At 39.1% G+C, this 18,558-nt stretch overlaps 1 protein-coding gene across 2 annotated transcripts in view; it reads left to right on the plus strand.

The window, feature by feature from the left end:
* The first annotated feature begins 6,379 nt into the window (after positions 1–6,379).
* Positions 6,380–18,558, plus strand: part of BEGAIN (brain enriched guanylate kinase associated) — a 155,793-nt gene continuing 143,614 nt past the window's right edge. For both annotated transcript variants that reach the window (XM_027804984.2, XM_027804985.2), the window contains exon 1: positions 6,380–7,357. In XM_027804984.2, coding sequence (XP_027660785.1) covers positions 6,431–7,357 — 927 coding nt within the window. In that variant the 5' untranslated portion in view covers positions 6,380–6,430. The remainder of the gene's footprint in view (positions 7,358–18,558) is intronic.

The raw sequence follows: 18,558 nt of genomic DNA on the forward strand, positions 1-18,558 counted from the left end.
ACAGATGCTATTATCTTCCATTAGCTGGGAAACCCCATCTCTCTTGGAGGAGAACAACAATCTCTCAGGCAGGTGATAGCACAAGCTTTTAGCGCTATGAAATTCCAACACAGAGAAAATGCTATAGTGTATATGTTCTGATGCTCAGCGTTACTACACCACAAATATGTTCCTTATATTGCAGATCATCCTCCATATCATTTTGTATTCCTCTCTTCAAAGCAGTCCATTGTCTGAACAGGGGATAAATAAAAGACCACTTAAAACCCTTGAAAAAAGATCACAGTCTGCAGCTTCATTTCTCTGGCTTTTCTCAGCAAGAGTAAAATTTCTCTTCATGGGAGAATGAAAGGGAAAAAGTCCCTTGGGAGTTAAGGGTAACCAAATGTCATTATCTAATGTTGCAAGAGCCTAGCATATTTCTTTGAGCAGCTTTAAAAATATACACAGCAACATGTGTCCACAGTGTAATTTTCTACTGCTAGGGAGCAGACAACACAACAGCCAACAGCTTACAACTGATACTAACTTGACTGCTTACACAGGAATGGAAGGTGCTCTGACAGTGTGATACTGAGTGCAGTAAGGTCTTGTGTCAAATGGAAAGACTCTTTTCTTCTGCTGTACTGCCATAACAATAATTTTTAAATTGATATATTAAAATATTTTGTGCTTCCATTTTTCTCTTCCTTAATGTTTAATTATGTTTTAAAGCTATAAATATAGCTTGCCTGTTAAATGGGGGGGTGGCTTTAGTTTTACTGCAGCTGTAGCATTTGTCAGAGAACAGTCACTCTCTTTTCAGAGTGGTGCATGATTTATGCTAAAAACCATCTCTCCTCTAACGCACAACACCTCTTACAGGCTTACCACAACTCTGTGTAGTACAGATCTATAAATTAAATTAATCAGACTTGTTATTGTTGGCAAGAAAGATGGTCCAACAATTTGTTGCATTGAGTTTGGTCACTGTAGTTGTAAGATGATGTTTTCCTCATCATGGTGGAGAGGTAGATTAATACAAATTTAGGGAAAATTAGATTCTTTAGATCTTTAGATTTAGATTCAAGGTTGGATGCAGACACTGTCCACCATGCAGATTCTTGCAGAGAAGCATGAGTTTCTTAAGTCTTTGGTCTATAAGACACCACAGTACCTTTTAATGCCCCCTTCATGCCAATAGAACCTACCATTTGTTAAGAATCCAGACTGATTTAGTGGTGGCAGCACTGGTCCCACTTTCTGTTTGTTACTACATTATACAGACCTACCTACCAACAACTGATAAAGAAAAAAAAATTAAGATTTTTAACTCATTCCCATTAACAGTCAGTCATTAAAATAAAGGAACTGAATTTTCATTCTACTGGTCCTGAAGACAGATGAATCTTAAAGGGTTAGAGCAAATTTCTGCTGGAATTTTCCTTAGGACTGCAAGACTTTCAAGTGGAACTTAGTGAGGTAAAATGACTACAGGCAATGTTGGCTGTGTCTCCTGTCTTGTCCATTGTCCACTGGAAATTATTTGTTCTAAAAAAAAACCAAACAAAAAAAGATAGTCAAGGTAAAATTTAGTGAAATGGAATTTTTGCTGTGTGCCACCTAGCATCTTAGGAATAGACTTTATTCCCATTAATTTGGAAATGAGATACATTTTCTGGAGAATAACTAAACAAAACAATGCTGAGAAGACTTCAAGCCAACACTTTCCTGCTGAAGAAACTGGGCTAGAAAACTTTGTATTAAAGCAAATTACTATTTGGCAACTGTTACAGACAAAATAACAAAAAAGAAACCATCTGCTAAAAGAAACCCAGAGAGGGGTATTTGTATTATGCAAAGGGATAAACTTAACTGTAAAACAGAAAGGTCTCATAAAACACTCCAAAATTAACTTCATGAAGTGCAAAGAGTAGTATAAGGTGTGTATAAGGATAAGGCATGGTAAAATTTTCATTAAATGCAGGAGGGAAGAGCATATCTGAACAAGAATGGGCATTGGAAGAGTTGGGATATAGCTGGTTTGAGAGGGGATTATATGCTGAAGGATTTATACATCTGTAGGGCAAACTGAGAACTTTGAAATGAATTACGATTCCTGCCAGCTCCAGTGGGTTTGGCTCTGGTGCTTAGGAAGTATTTCTGAGCAGTTGAAAAACTGAATGAGAACTAGTAACAAAATTACTTACAGGATATACACTCTACTATAATGGAAAAAATCACCCTTTGGTGCAACAAGAACAGCACAAACACCAGTGTAATTATTGATCCAAAATCTTGGCGTTCACTCACTGGCCATAAAAGGCTCTGGAAACCACCTTAATTGGAACTAAAATAAACCCCAATATTATTTAAAATTAAATGTACACTTTTATTTCATTAATAACCTAAAACTTTCTTATGAAACTCAAAATGTGGAAAACCTTTAGACTTGTTTATTTTTTAAATGTAGATAATCTGCTGAATGTATTAGTTTTAATATACAAAAAGGCATAATTTTAGATATACAAAAACTTTTCACACTTCTTTCATACTAGAACTGTTGAATATTAGCTGCTTTGACCCCAAAATCATCATAACTCCCCGAGCTCTACACAAAGAAACTCCCAGTTGTCATAACAACCTACTGCAGCAAATACAAGATAGTTTGTATTTGCTCTTGATACTATTAGCAAAAATTAAATCTCTTGAGGTTTACACATAGATATTGTTTTAAAGGGGGGTGTGTGGCAATTTATTTTTTTATTTCCATAAAACTCAGCTTTTAATTTAAAATTTTCAACTTAAGTCTGTAGAGTCATTCCATTGCATCATTGTGTTTGTAGCTAACTGCCATGCTCCGTTTTTATACAAAATATGGAGGTTTCCAATAATGTCTGTGTAAAATGACACTCAGAATATAAATAAGTTTAAATTAACCTTTAGAAAAAGCTTCATGTGTTTTCCCAAGTAACAAGTTTATTAGAGATGTCCCTGAATGCTTCAGTCTCGTCAAATGAAATACTGAGTATTATGAAAGTCTCATTTAAGCTGTGATCTTACCTATCATTCTGTTATGTTTCAGATTCAACAGTCATTTTAGAAGGAAAGGATCAATAATGGTCTGTTTATATTCTTATATTAATACTGAAGTAGAATAGAACATCTCAGCCATTGCACTACACAAAAGTACAAACTGTATCCACCTGAGTTTGTAGAAATGGTTCACTTATGAATTATCACTGTGTGAGCCTTGATAGTACATAGAGTTGTCATCTTGATCAGGGTATCATTATGCAAGATTGTGAACCAATGCACAGAGAAATCCCAATCCTTTCCTAATTTTTAAGGACAGTTAATGGTGGCTACAGAAGAAAATGCAGGTGTTCAAGGTCAACTAACAAGATAATGGTAAAGCTTATTCACAGTGAAATCTGCAACCTAGGTCAGTTTTCAATTGATTTGCACAGGCATACTGTATTATTTCCAAGAATTATGCCCACCATTTCTAAAGTAGGGTAAAAACTAATGCCTAAGTTTTTCTCTTAAGATTATTTTAATGTTAATGACAGTAGAAGAACTTAGAAATCAGGCAAACATCCACCTAGCAGAGGCATGTCGTAGCAAGAGATAATAGAAGATTTTGAGCTCTGAAGTATTTGTTCCAAGAGTACAGCAGCAATGTACTGCTATTCATGTACCTGCTTGCACTGGAATGAGAAATTCTGTTTGTCAGCAATGTCTTCAAAGAGATGTAGATATATAAGGCAAAATAATTTTAACACTTTAAAAAGTAAGTCACAACATATGGAAAATAAATCATGAACATCAAATCATTATAAAAGAGCTCAAAGTCTCAAACATCCAGATTCTTAAGCATATTTTGGTTTAATATTCAGCTCCTCTCTTTGTACATGTGAGTAGTGGAAATAATTCCTGTGATTCAGGTAGTCTTTAGAAAATATTTTGGTGAACATATTTAAGACCACTGAATAGTTATTGCTACTATTTGATAACATCTATTCTAATCAAGATGTAAAGCAATGAATGTGAAAAGATTTATATCATTCAGGTAAGAAGACTTATTTATCATTTTGCACCTGCTGCTTAATTTTTTTCTTAATAATTTGATATGTCTGTGTTATATGTCTAAAGTCATTAGGCAGAAATAATAAGAAGAGAAGCAGCAGTATAACCAGTATAAAAAACCCACAAGTGTTTTATACCTTACTTAGGTTACCTATAACATGATAATTTTCCTATTTTTTAAAAAAAATATTTTGACTGTAGATAAAATCTAAAATATGTAGTTGACTTATGTGACAACAAATGGGCTCATTTCTGACAACAGAAGAAACCTGTAAGAGCTACTTTGTTGGCTGTACCACAGACTAATGTCAGAATTTTAAAATTTGCACATATGCAATGGATAGCTGAATTTGTGCTTGTAGTTAACATAGCTTTGTTCATGCACAAATGAGCCCAATCCCTCATGAATAAAAAAGCTCTTCTCCAAATATGTATAAGCCATTACAGATTCTGGCTCAACAATGAGGCTTGCTCTGTTTCTGAAACAGACATATTAATGAAGTCCATTAAAATTGCAGAACACACACTTTGCCAAGCTCTAATGGATCCTGGAAGGCAAAAGACCTAAGATGCATTAGCACAGACTCTACTTATTTGGGGAATCCTGTTTGCAGAAGTCTGTATTAGGATATACTGAAAAATCTCTAAATTCTGGCTTTACAAGAAGAAAGTAGTGCTATATGGTTCCCTGACTGCATTGAAAAGGTCATGAGAATCTTTGTGTTGACAATAGAAAGCATTCACCAGCCCTTTAAACTGTCACCATTCACATTCAAGTGAGAGAGGAATAAATTCATCTAAAACAAGACAGTGTGAACAGGGTTTATGCATTTTAAGCTACATTGTCTCTGTTACCAGGATGTTTGCAACATGCAATGGATGGCACATTCCCATAGAAAATATGGAAGCATTTCAGAAAGAAATTCCAGTAAAAGCAATTGATTTCTGATGTGTTAAAAGGATCTTCATGCCCCTCTGTTATTTGTAAAATTAATGTGCTTACTATGTTAATTTGAGAGATTTTCGACACTTCAGCAGCTTTCCTGAACGATAATTTAAATGAGTCCTGGAGTTACCAATGTGGAGACAACAAATTCTGTGCAGTGGGAAAAGGGATCTAAATACAATGTCCACTTCAAAAGCTCATGGAGCCACATTTCAACCCAAGCTGCCACTGACCTGTCAGCTACGTATGATACTTATAAAGGTGCTCTTCACTGACTTTTCCTCTTCCCTGCTACCTTCTACTACTTCTCAATAACTTCCAGGGATCATCCTCATGTCACCCTGCCTCAGTGTTTAAGGGCAGTCACTCAGGTTTCTGCTTGTGATTTGCATCTCTTCTTTCTCCACCTGCTGTATTTCATCAGTCAGAAGGGCATGGTAGTAGCAATAACAGTGATGTAAACACTGTCTGATTGTCACCAGGCAAAAAGGGTTAAATTATTTGCTTTCACCCTTATGGTGAAGTAAGGATATGCAAAAAAACTCTTTTGAGTGTTTCAGTTGGTTTATTTTCTGGTCAGTTCCTGTGGCAGCATATAATTGGGACACTCCAAACCTTTACACTGATTGTAAAGTCAGACTATAGCCCTTAACCTCACTTAGATTAGTCTTTAGGTTCCTGCAAACACAAAGCAAAACCAGAAATTCTGCACTTCACTGTCAGACTTGCCTGTCTATAAAGACAGTAAAGAATGAGAAAAGCTTCACATGCAAAGCACTAGAAGAACCCATCATTACTAGTCCAGACTCATTTACAATGCTGAAATACTACACCTCACTTCTAATTCAAACCTTTACAAATGATTTTAAAATGAAAATTATGGCAAGAACAAGCAGGTAGAAAGTGAGGATCACATTCTCTTTTTGTCTTTCTCAGTCTAGCAGACCTGTCACTAAGCTTTCTAATAGAATAGCAAACACTACTAGCATTAGAACAAGATAGCATGACCTTCACTACTATTGGATTTTAAAAAGCCCTGAAACAGAACCACCACAGACTTTACTTAGTGATAATTGATCTACATCATGGTAGTTTGGTTTCCAGTTCAACAGACAGGAATATATCATATGCTGCTTTGGATCAATGACAGCCCATGCTCATTCACTGAGCACTCAATATGCTGGAAAATTTGCATGTCCTATAGATTCTGTTCATTAGTATGGCTAATTAAAATGATGACAATATGCTATTGATCTAATTATGAAACATATGCATAATTTGTGATGCATATAGGATAAATGTGGCGGCTGCACTGTTATGCCTTTCAAAGTCATGCCTGTTGTCTTGCAAGGTAGAGAAGGATTCATGGGAATGCCACTTGCACTGATGCCAGCTGACATACAGACACAAAAATAAATGGAGTCATTGTCAAAGGGCTCCACTTCCCCTGTTAAGCCAGAGGGTGCTATGCCTGGAAGACTAACCAAGCAAGAGGCAGTTGGCAGGGTGGCTGAAGAAAAAGCATGCAGTGCATCCACCGCCACATGTGTACCAGGAGTAGGAACTGATGTGGAGAGGAAACTCTCTGGAGATCTGACAATGAACAGTTACTCAAAACGCTGCAGCTCCAGTGAGGACAGCTTTGAGTTACAGGGTAGTGCAAGGTCAGAAGCTAAAAGCTTTGTTAAAAGCAAAAATAAGGATGAAGGCTATCGACCCCATCGATCAAAGCACTGTCAGAAAGGGGGTGAAAAAACCCACGGACTGGAACACTCTTCTCTATATCCAACAGAAGTGGGAAATGCAAGCCAAAAGCTCCAGAGGCAGAAGAAGACTCACAAGAAAAGCAGTTCCTCTGCATCTGATTTGAGCTTAGTGAGTCAAGGATCATCAAGTTCACTGTCCATTGTGGAAGAAAAAATTGAAGCTAAACTAAAATTCTCTCAGTTTATTAATGAAGTTACTTTCAGAGTGCTTGATCCCATGAGCCTGAGGGCATACCGAGCTGCTAAACTGAAAAATACTTTTCCACCCAGTGTGAGAAGCCTAGATGATTTGCATATCAAGAGAAAGTCTTCTGAAAGCTGGAAAGAGAACATTCTAGATGGGAAAACTCATGAAGAAGTCGACTTAGAGAGTCTAAGAAGTGATGACATTGTGGCTGGACCAAGAATACGCAAATTAGAGAAGTCCTTGTCCCTGGATACAGCTCCCTCTCTCAGGTCTCTTGATAATGGTGCCTCATGCAGAACAAGATCTGGCTTGCCTGTAGAAATTATGATTTCTCAAAGCAAAGAAATGCCAGCCACAAAATCTGCATCTCTGCCTAGAAGTACAAGCATGGTGAGCTCTCTCAAATCACTTCTTTGGGTGGTATGTGACAAGTACTTGTGCATTAATGTGACTATTTGAGAAGTGTTCCTGTCTTTCTGGGAGGTCTTTTGCTGTGTTCACAAACTTTTGTCCAGGGTAGAACAAAGACGGAGGGTTTATTTTTAGTAGCTCAGGAAACCAGCTCTAGGAGGTATGGGAGGAAGGAAAGACGGGATACAACTTCCTAGTCCTTTTACTTTGGTGTCTTAAAGGAAGACCTTACGAGGTCAAACAAGAAAAATATTCCTGCACTGCAATGCAGCATATATATATAACCAGGTTGGCTCAATATGAGCAGTCAAGGCACCCTCAGAAAAGGGTGAAGAGAGTAGTGTGACAGACTACTCAGGCAGTCAAGCTCACTAGCTTAGAACTTGCTCAGGTATCTCCACACTAAACAGGCATGCTCGGTTAAGTGTGTTTAAGTACTAGCAAGAGCTCTGGCATTCTGAAAATGTTGCTAAGGTTTGTGTGTTTGAAGTTAATACATCTAGATTGATAATTTCTTCCCTGATTTTTCAGAGGAAAAAACAAAACAAAACTATTTTTTTTAAAAAAAAAAAAAAGATGAAGCTTTCTTCTATGGTCTGGTCAAAAATATTTATGTTTTTAATTTTTTCTTATGAGATTTTTTGTTTGGTTGAGGAAGAGGTATTTATGCCTATGGAGGAGGGCAAAGGGAAATTGTTATTTGCTTGCATGGCATTCTCACAAATCCTGAGCTGCCAAACCTTGAACTGCTACATTATGCTAGTATGTCTCCAGAACAGCAGTTGTAATCCTGCTAAAACAGTAAAGGTCCAGGAACTGTTGGTTAAGATTATACACATGTACACAGATGTTGCTGAAATGGGAGCTGCTACAGCTGCATTATTCTTTAAAAAGTCTACTCAGATTTAAAACCAAAGAAACAAAAGGTTGTATGTTTCCACAGAGGACTGTAGGAAGTGGGAGAACATTCCAGTCTTCAGAATTTCATTCAGTTTTCAGCAACACAAGCTTAGGATTTTATAGGATGTCCTTGGATGTTTTAATTATCACCTATCAAAGATGGCTGAAAGAAGAAGGGAAGAGATGAAAGATAATGAAACACAGAAAGCATTTGCACACTGTGTCTTGTTGCAGCTCCACAATGGGAGCTGTCCTGCAACGGGGTCAGGAGGCTCTGGCCTGAGCCCATGGCAAGATATGCTTTTTTCACATTTCAATTAGCCATCTGTCAGAGCATCTTTTCCAGTGGACTTGCTTATACTGTACAGATTGGAACATCCAGCCTATCGAGTACTAACTGACTAAACACTCCCAAGTGCTCTGTACTACCACTCAGTTAATGTGGGCATCAGCCTCCTCCAATTTAAGCATCAGCCTGCTTTAAATCTAGTCATTTAGATTAAACACAGTAGTTACTAAGCATTTTACCTCAACAAACAATGCCTCAGATTGCAGAGCTCAACATGAGAAAAGAAAGGAGTGTCAGGGCAAAAAGCAAAAGCAAAACACATTCAATCATACCTATAGATTCATGTCTCCTACATGCAAAACCTTGACCTCATTTAGTGCAAGTCCTCACCTGAAGCATGCCTAGTAAGAAGCAAAAGAACAACTGTACAGACAGTCTTTGGTGCCATTACTGTGAAGATATTTAAAAAGTACTTGGTTATGTAATGTTCATTTGAATACGCATATAGAACACACCGCCTAAAACTGTTTCATGTTTTTGTTGCCAAGTTATTATTCATACACAGGAGATAATCTTCTAGAGAAAGAAATGGATCCGGTTACATTGACTTAAGTATAAAAGCAGGGTAGCAGATATATAACAACACACATCCCGAAGAGCATGAAAGAACATGCTTGAAAGTTTAAGATTAAGAAAGCTGCACCTAATTAAAAAAAAAAAAAAGAAAAAAAAAAGGTGACTTACAAGAGGAATGCTGTGACATTGCCTTCTGTTGGTTATGTTTTCTGAGGACCCCTGAGGTCTCCGCAACTGTGTCTGCACTACATTTGATATGTCTATATTGGATCCAGACCCACTAAAGTGATTTTCAACTTTCAGACTTCTGAGAACTGGCCAAAACGTTCAGGGACATTTCTGCAGCAAGTATTTATCGGTTTGCAAACAGCTGCCACTGAAATGAAATTTCACAAAGAAACCACCTTCGCTGTAGATTTGTGCAGAGGAATTTCCAGACAGCTAGCAGGATCAAAAAGGATGATCCATTTAGTGACTGATGTTAAAGGGAATTCTGATAGGTAGAAAGCAATTACAAAATACAATGGACATGACATTACTATGGTCTAAATATTTTAGTAACCTAGCCAGCAGGATGAAATTATTTCTCATTTCTATGTATTGATCAAAATTTGGAGTCACTGGATAAATAGGCAGGAAAGCAAAATGATTTAACTAAATGAAAGCAAGCTTCTGAATCCACACCAATGTAGAGGAGGGTGCACAGCTCGAGACTATGTCATGCTTCCAGGCTGAAATGAAATGACCAGTTCAGTAGGCTGAAAAATGCAGGAAAAGTCTGAAAAGGGTTGTACACAATGGAAAATTTCTCAGAACTGGGAAAACATGCTTGTCAGAGCTTGTCAAAGGACAGATCAACACAGAGAGAAATGTGGATGGATCCAAACAATGCCTATTTTCCTCAGACTCAGGGTAACTTTCAAAGAAAGCCAGGCATGAGAGGAGACTGGCCTGTATCTATTAATACACATTTTATCTTTAATACATTTGTTTCAAGTAATCAGTGCCTTCAGGAAAGATTTGGATACCACTGCTATTGTTCCAGGAGGAAACTATGGGTAAAAACTTAGTCTAGGAGACTGACTTCAGACATGAGTAATTCTGAAACTTCTTGAGATTTGATTCAATCTGAATATTACATTTCCATTAACTTGAGCCATACATGAATTGGGATCATCTTCCCAACTAGATCTCATCTTTATGTATCTACTTTTGCCGGCACAAGGGACCATATAACACAATATTAGACACTGATTTTTCTGTCTCAGGAAAGCAGTCCTGTTTCTTTCTTAGAAGAGCTGTATCTTTCCACCTTATAAGAAACTATCGGTAGTTCACATTCTGTGTGCAAGAGGTCTTAGAAGCACTTAATTATTGACTTCACCATTGCAATTATATGCATACATATCCTAAGCAATTGTGCACTTGTCACCTAAGGCCATATTATCTCATCACACAAAATAAGCAAAGCCAAGCCTTATCAATGCAAATGACTTACTAAGCTACAATAACCCCTCTGAGTTGGTAGAAATACAATGTTCCAATTTGGTGCAGAGGATGTTTTAAAAAAACAAGCTTGGGTTGGGATAATGGCACTTCTACAAAACATTTTGGAATTTAAGGCTTAAGATGTTGTAAAACACGCCTGATTCAGGCAGGTGGTGAGAGGGCAGAAACATGGCCTTGCTCCATAGGAACTATCCATGCTTATGAAGCTATGCCTGAGAATAATTTAGCTGCATCCATGCAAAGCTGCAACAATAAATGTAGAGCCAACAAGAACTTCTTATTACCTAGGCAGCATCACTGCACAAACACATACTCTTTCTGAACCCAGAGTGATGTGTCTATGTGGCAACAGGATTCTCACCTTGGTTTGGCACCAGCTGCATGGTTTCTTCTGTATTTGACATTCTGCAACTACCAAGCCAACTGCATTCCTGCTTGTCTCAAGTGTCCATCTGTCCTCCATCTCTCAAATGAATTGCACTAGTCTCATCACCCAGCTCAGGTTGATATTACAGCCACCTGCCAGGACAAGGCACCTGGAGAGTGACTGATGCAGCCTCCAGTTTGGTTTAGTCTAAAGGTCTAAACTTGGCTCCATATAAGCAAGTCAATTCCACTCTGTAGCCTTAGCAAAACTACTTGAAAAGAAAGCATTCTCACCCTAATTTCAATCCATGTATGCCTTAAGATATTTAATTTCTATCAACCTAGAGCCAGAAAGGGACAGTTGCCTGTTGCAAAGGCTTGCATCCCTATAAAATGCAGATAAGTGAAACACAAGCTAGAATAACACCTCTTGTCATTCCTCTGACAAGAAATTAATATTACAATTACTATTGTAAAGATGAAATACGAGCAGTTTAGACATTTATATAGGATACTGAGAAGATTCAAATCCTAATGATGTATATATATCCCATCCAGGCAGGCTGTTTAATTCTTAAGGAACCCTATAGGTAGGCTACTGAAGTAGTGTCATAGACATTAACACAAACAAGAAAAGTGATACTAATTTCTGTTCTTTCTGCTATCTGTTATACATGAGGATTTCTGCTGTTCAGTGCAGTTTCTCTTGCAAGAAGAATGCCTTAGCAGGGGAGTGGCTCTCTGATGGTGCAGAGGCATCTCTAAAAGTTATAGCCTCACACACCTGAACTTCCTAGGCATCAAAGAACCTGAGGCAGTGTAACACTTTCCTGCAAAGGCTGTGGTAGAATGCTATTGTAGTAGAAAATGCAACTAATCTTCCATTTCTAAAGAAACTCAGTTTCTAGGACACACGAGTTCTAACAAAATCTCACCAAAAGAGCAGGCAATATGGTGATTTTTGTTGCTCTAGGCCAAAGCTTTTTTATACAAGAAGACTTGCAGTCCTTTTGCAGCCCTTCCAGCCTGCTACCATGCTGTAAAAAGGCAATTGCTTTGTTCTTGGATGAATACCAAATCTTTCATTTCCATTTACAGCATAATGATGTTTATGATTTAAGATTTGGGTTCAAATACATTATAATATAAAGTATCTATTATTTCACTGACTCATGCCTGCAATATGTTAAAAGAGAAATAGTAAGAGGTGGCACCAGAAGTGCAGATAATTGATTTGCCTGGGTCAGTGATCAAGCCAGTAGCAGAGCACAGGCCCGAAAAGCCTCCCAGTGTCCTATTTTCTGTTCTGCTCCTGCTCTTTCAGGCAGACAGGACAATGTAGAACCACCTTCAATAGCAGAAATAATGAAGCTCTGATCCACTGCTCTGGTAACTCAAGTTTACCAGATGAAGGTAAAAACCAGAACTATATCAGATGCTTCAGTTCTTTAGCACATGACATGCATATGACAGTTCATGTCATTAAGGCCTCATATGAGTCTCATATGGCAATGGAAGATGCCACATGGCCATCTTTCCTGGCATCCTGGCTTCTCTCTTGCCATGCTATCCTGCATGACGCTGCTTAGAATTTTGCTGCTCCCCTCTGCCTTGCAAATTGGAGGTGACCATCAGACTGTCAGCAGTCTAAAAATATTTTGTCAAAGTACATATTAAAATAAATGGCTCAGTTCCTTTACCAAAAATTTGTCTGAGAGAAGATATCAGTCACTTCTTTTCACCATTCAGAGACATCAGACAAATACAGCAATTTTCAGACTAACTAGCTTTAGACTCATCATACAAAGTAAGCATAGCCACTGTGCTGCTAGCAATATAAACCATAACAACTTCACTCTGTTCTTTTTTCTTCATCTGCAGATCCCTGAAAACAGTCTCTGTGTCTGATAATACTGTATATGAATCACAGGTCAAAACAACTGAATTTAGGTGTGGAAAGCCGAGTAACACATCTTTAGTCAATTTGGGCTCCATTGCAGTTCCTTAGTACTTCCAAGGATTCCTATATAACCTCACTCCTTCTGATACCAACACTGAGTGTTTTTCCAATTCTGCACACCACTATTATGAAATTGTCACTCTGGGTGTAGTAGTAATAAGTAGTATTGCAAATGTGTGCAGATGTGTACACTTAAAGCTTCCAGGGTAGGTAAATTAGCTTTACAGCACCTCATAGGTGTTAGGCAGCCAAGTACTCCAAGGTATAAAATCTGCTGGCCGAAAGAAACGGTAATGCTTTCTAACCTCACTCCATCTGAAATCAATGACAAACCTAATTTTCCACCGATCAATCTATCTTAAATATCTCCTCAATCTTTGAGAGGACTTATCTGTGTTAGGGTCGAAGTACATAGTAGCATCAGTTACACCAACAACAACTAATCTGGGGCAAGACGGAGCTCAGCAAAGAGTAACAATCCAGGTATTTACCCAGCTTCGTCAGTTAAATATAGAGCGATAGAGTGCTGAATCCTCTCCTTCACTTTGTTTGTGACATTTATGGTACAGTCATAAGATATGGGAAGCCAAGAAGGCCATATGCAATTTCATCTGTAGTTAACTTAACACCTCTTGTCTCAATAATGTGGCATTGATTCTTTTTTCCACTGTTAAGAGGAGTGCAGCAGCCATGTACTGTAGGAGAGATCAGCATAATGTTTTTAGAGCAGCAGATGTGACATCGTTTTACAAGCAACAGTATGAGCAGATGGTGTTTTGAGAGTTCTCCTTGCCTGCTCTAAAACACCTCCGTTGGGTCACTAATGGATCCTTCGTCTAGTCGAACACAGTGCATAAAGCTACAATGTTCCCAAGATGACGCATATGGTCATTTACAGCTTCTCAGCTCATCAAATACAAATTAGATCAAAATCTTCTTTACAAAGCATAGATATCTATAAGCCAGTACTCAAAACAGTAAGCTATTTATTCAAGACAGGATAAAATAGACACTCCAAGCAGCTTCACAATAAAAACAATGTGTTTATGTGTTTTCAATGAAATTAAGTATCTCAGCACAAAGCTTGCAATTTGTAAAGGTAGGGTTTGTACTTGGGTTGTACACACACGCAAACACACACACACACACCCCCCACACCTCATTTTTAGAGAAGTAGTGAAGCAGCAAGGGAGTCAGGAGGGAGATACTTAGACAAAGGAACAGACGTTACTATAATGGTGAATTTCTGCACCGGATTCAGGGCTCCAACCAGAACACAAAACCATTTTCCAGCCAAATCTACTCTTTGCCTTCAGAGGGGCAGCTACTCAGCCAGAGAAAAATGATGAGTACATGCAGTTGATTTTGGTATCTCTTGGCACCAGCCACAGGAAAGCAACAGTGGCAATCTTTTCCGGTGATTTTTGTTAACATGGCTTTTCCCCTTCCTTTGAATTTGAAAATCACTTCTTAATTGCACTCTTTATCTTTGGGTGCCCTTAGAAAGAAATAGTACTTTCAGGGGGATGGAAGCTACAACAGGCTTATAACAATTACCATCGGCAGACAAGCCTGAAAACTGCAGAGCCAGACAAGGGGAAAGACCAACAGATCTTTCTTCACTGGCCCAGGTTTGTCTAAAAGCCTTTCTGTGTAATTTATGACAAAAGATTTTGAAGGTGTTTCAATGATTTTTAATTTCTTCCTTCAGCCAGCAGCCTGTGTTTGTCATGTTTACAAAACAGGATTTTTTTGCCCTGCATGGCTTTGGTATATCACACAAGCAGATGACCTCAGCATGCAGTTACCTGTCCCACAGACATATGCATTAATTAACGTAACTATTTTGTTTGGTCAACATAGTGAAAATACCTGAATTCTATGAAAAGAAGATTCAAGTGCAAGGCACCACCCAGAGCCAGAGGTTGCTCTGGTGTGTTTTATTCACTTGTGACTGATATTTTTGCCCCACTCATTCAAAGGTTTTCAGCTCAATTAAAATTCTGTCCACTGACATACGGCATGCAATTAATAGAAACCTAGGTAACCTTGATACCCTCCCCATCATGCTCTAACATCTAACCTGAGAAATATATGAACCTACCATAGCATGCATTTTGGGGACAGAAAAGAGGGAATTAGTATTACATTACTGTGCCAAAGCTGCACTTGAAATACGCTGTTTCCTGTGTCACCTTGGTGCTCCATGGGTTTTAATATCACATCAGAAACTGTAACATTAAAACTTAGAGACTGACAAATTTCAAGAGGAGAAAGATTTATGAGTTACAGGATGGATTGGAGGGTTTTATACTAAATGTGGGCCTCAGAAATGAAGTCTACCTTCCGGAACTGCCAGCTTTGACCTCAGGTCTGATAAGGAGAAGCAGGACCCCATTTGGGAAGCTGTTCTATATTTATGAAATACATATTTTTTCATAAAGCTCTAAAAAATGGCTTTTTCACAGACTAGCTCAGACATTTGTTTCAATGACTTCCTTTTTGCAAAGGGGCTTAAATTTGACCTTCTCAGATGAAGCTTTTCAGTGCCAGGAGTTTTAGATGACAGGAAAACACATCTTATGGAAAAGAAAGAAGCAGCAGATACCATAAATCTTGGCTTTAAAACAGTCTCCCATGATATTCTCGTAAGCAAGCCAGGAAAATACAGGGGGAAATATCAAAAGGTAGATGCAAAACTGGTTGCAAAATCTTATTAAGAGGGTAGTTCATAATATTCAGTTGTTACTGGAGTCTCAGGAGGACCAATACTATTTGGATTCAGGAAGCAGATGCATTTGCTTTGAGATACCACTGCTATATATCTACAGACAGTAAATAAAACATGCAATTCTGCTCTTTTGTCTGATTTGGAAACTACAGTAGCGCATTCATACCCCTGTGAGTACTCTTGTGAGTATTCTTAGAGTATAATACTCTTGTGAGGATGCTTGTGAAATTTCCAGAATGGTAACTTCCCAAGAATAAGCAGGCATTTATTGGGTTTAAAGGAAGCTTTCCCATTTCCAAAAATCAGCCTTGGCAGAAAAGCATTCAAGTCTTTTTTTCTGTGTCACAGAAAACTTACTAAGTAACTAGAATGAACAGAAGGTGTTTAAACATCCCACTGTGTCTCCCATCCCTCAAATCACCACTGTATCTACAACTAAATTGGTTTCTTTTTTCACTACCAAAAGGATAGTCCAGAACTTGTTTGGAGCTTAATGTTGAAAAAAATCAAGTGAGTTTGATACAGCAGCATGGGAGTACCTATTGCTGAACACCTAGGTCATAGACTGTAGTCTGCTCAGCCTTCTGTTATGACACTGTTGGCCAACAGGTCTCAATTTCTGACAGTAAATTCAATACCTGCAAAGATAAACTAAAATTATTCAAATGTACATCTGTATCTGTCGAGCTTATGAGCTGTTTGCATTAATATTTGATGCTAGTTTGGCAAGAAGGATCAGTGATATGGCAGTCTCTGCCTCCTGCTCCCTGCTTGGATAGTGAGATCATTTTAAACAAAAGAGAACAAGGAATAAATACTAGGCCTGTTCATACAGCAACACTTGTTCTCTTGAAAATCAAGAGACATTTCCCCCAAAGAACAGTTATTCCCTCGATAACTGTAGTAACAAAAACCTGCTGTGTGAACATGGTTAAAATGAGCAGCTATTGAGGATTCAAAAGCCGGTTCACAACCACTTATTTCTACAGCAGCCAGCCAGACCTTCGCACCGCTTGCTATGCTGTGCTGTGCTGCGAGCTCGCAGAAAGTACCAGACACATCCTATTTCTGGAGACTCAGAGCTGAATCATAGTCTTGCAACAAGAAAACCGGGACTGCCTGCAAGCCAGCAGCATGAAACCAAACAGCAACAGCCTCTGGTGAACAGTCAGGGGCCAGAGGGCACCAGCAGGCCTTAATGGCCCTGACTACCTGAGGTGCCCCCCACGCTGTCCACTGCCCAGGACCTCCTTGTCAGCCCCCCGGGCCATCAGTCCCTGCCCCAGCCATGCTGCAGCAGGCCTGGCCTCAGCTCCTTACAGCCCTGCCCAGCCACCGGGCCCCAGCCAGCCAGGCCCACCCGCAGGCCCATGGCCCAGCCTGGCCCTGTCCCCAGGCAGGTGTCCAGCGCCCAGAGCTGGGGCTGCCCCAGTGCCCCTGGCTGCTCTGCTGCTGCCTGGGGTGGTGGGACAGGCCCTGGCTGCCAGGCCCTGCCCTGACGGACCCCAGGGGACCCCTGTGGCTGCTGGGCCCCAGCAAGTCCCAGGCCCTGTGATGGGGCTGGCAAACACAAGGTGGATGGGCTGTGCTGTGCCAGATACACCTCTGGCCACCCCAGCAGGGCCCATCCCCAAACAGCAGCAGAAGGTAAAATATTGCCCAGTATACAAGAGGCTATTGCAAGGAGGAAACAGAATCACCATACAACCAGAACAAAGCCAAAATTACTCTCATCATAAGGAATTTACAGGAGTAAAAAACTAGAAACAAGAATCTGCTAAAATTGTCTTCACAGGTGCCCATATTAGGCAGTAAAATGAAGAAAAAGACCATTTGCCTTGGATATGCCCATCTTCTTCACTTTTCAGTATTTTGAGATTTCCCCTCGCTTATTTTTTTGATGTTGTAGTAAAACAAAATGCATGCTAAACCAGTCAGCAAAGTTACATGAGGGAAGTGTACAGCCCATTACAATCAATGCAGTTAATTAAAAATACAATTAAAATAGAAACAGTAATGAGAACTGGAACACAATAAATAATTAGAACAAAATTAGTTTGGCTCTTTTGTTGAGGCACTCAGTCCTCAGTCAAAAGTAAATGGCTTTTTACTTCATTGATAGCTACAACAGCAGGCCATATGCAGCTTTAAGTTCTGCTTCCAGTGTCAGTGTGTAAGTGCGTAAGCCCCACTTTCCCACCTTCCCCAGGCTCTACACACCTTCTGCATCCAGTTTGCAACTCCCAGTGCTGCAAAACAGTGAGCTGAACTGAGAAGTTTCAAATACAGAGCAGGAAAGAAACATATGGTGACAGAAAATAACAAAAAGCCTGTTAATTATTCCAACAAAATATGAAACATTTCCCTACAGCAGGAGGGAAGCTGTTGGCAAATTATTATTTATCTGTTTATTTATGTTGGAACTAGGCAAGGGTAAAAAGAAGACTGTTCCCCTTACAAGCTACCGGCAGCTATTTTGTACCTCACTCATAACCATTTTGGAGTGTAGAAGCTAAAATTGCAACCTGGAAGCAACCTGGGAAACAAAGAGGCCTTATTCTTCAAACATCAGACCTTCAGAACAAATGCTGGGTACTAACGTAGCTAACTGCTTCATTTCTGAGCTCAGGTGTGCAGTAATCATCACAATCACAGGTTATTGTGTCTCTGATATGTGGTCTGATATGACCACAACAGTGTTACAGCTCTTTAAATTGTGTATTGGCAGCCATGGTTGGTTTCCTGCTTTTCTTGCATTTGTTCAGATCTTAAGTGTTCCTTCCTTGAAGGAAATACATCTCTCCCCTATACTGGGAAATGTTCGTGACAAAGAGATGAGAAGAAAGTTT

Source organism: Falco cherrug, chromosome 7 (assembly GCF_023634085.1).
Source record: "Falco cherrug isolate bFalChe1 chromosome 7, bFalChe1.pri, whole genome shotgun sequence".
NCBI lineage: Eukaryota > Metazoa > Chordata > Aves > Falconiformes > Falconidae > Falco > Falco cherrug.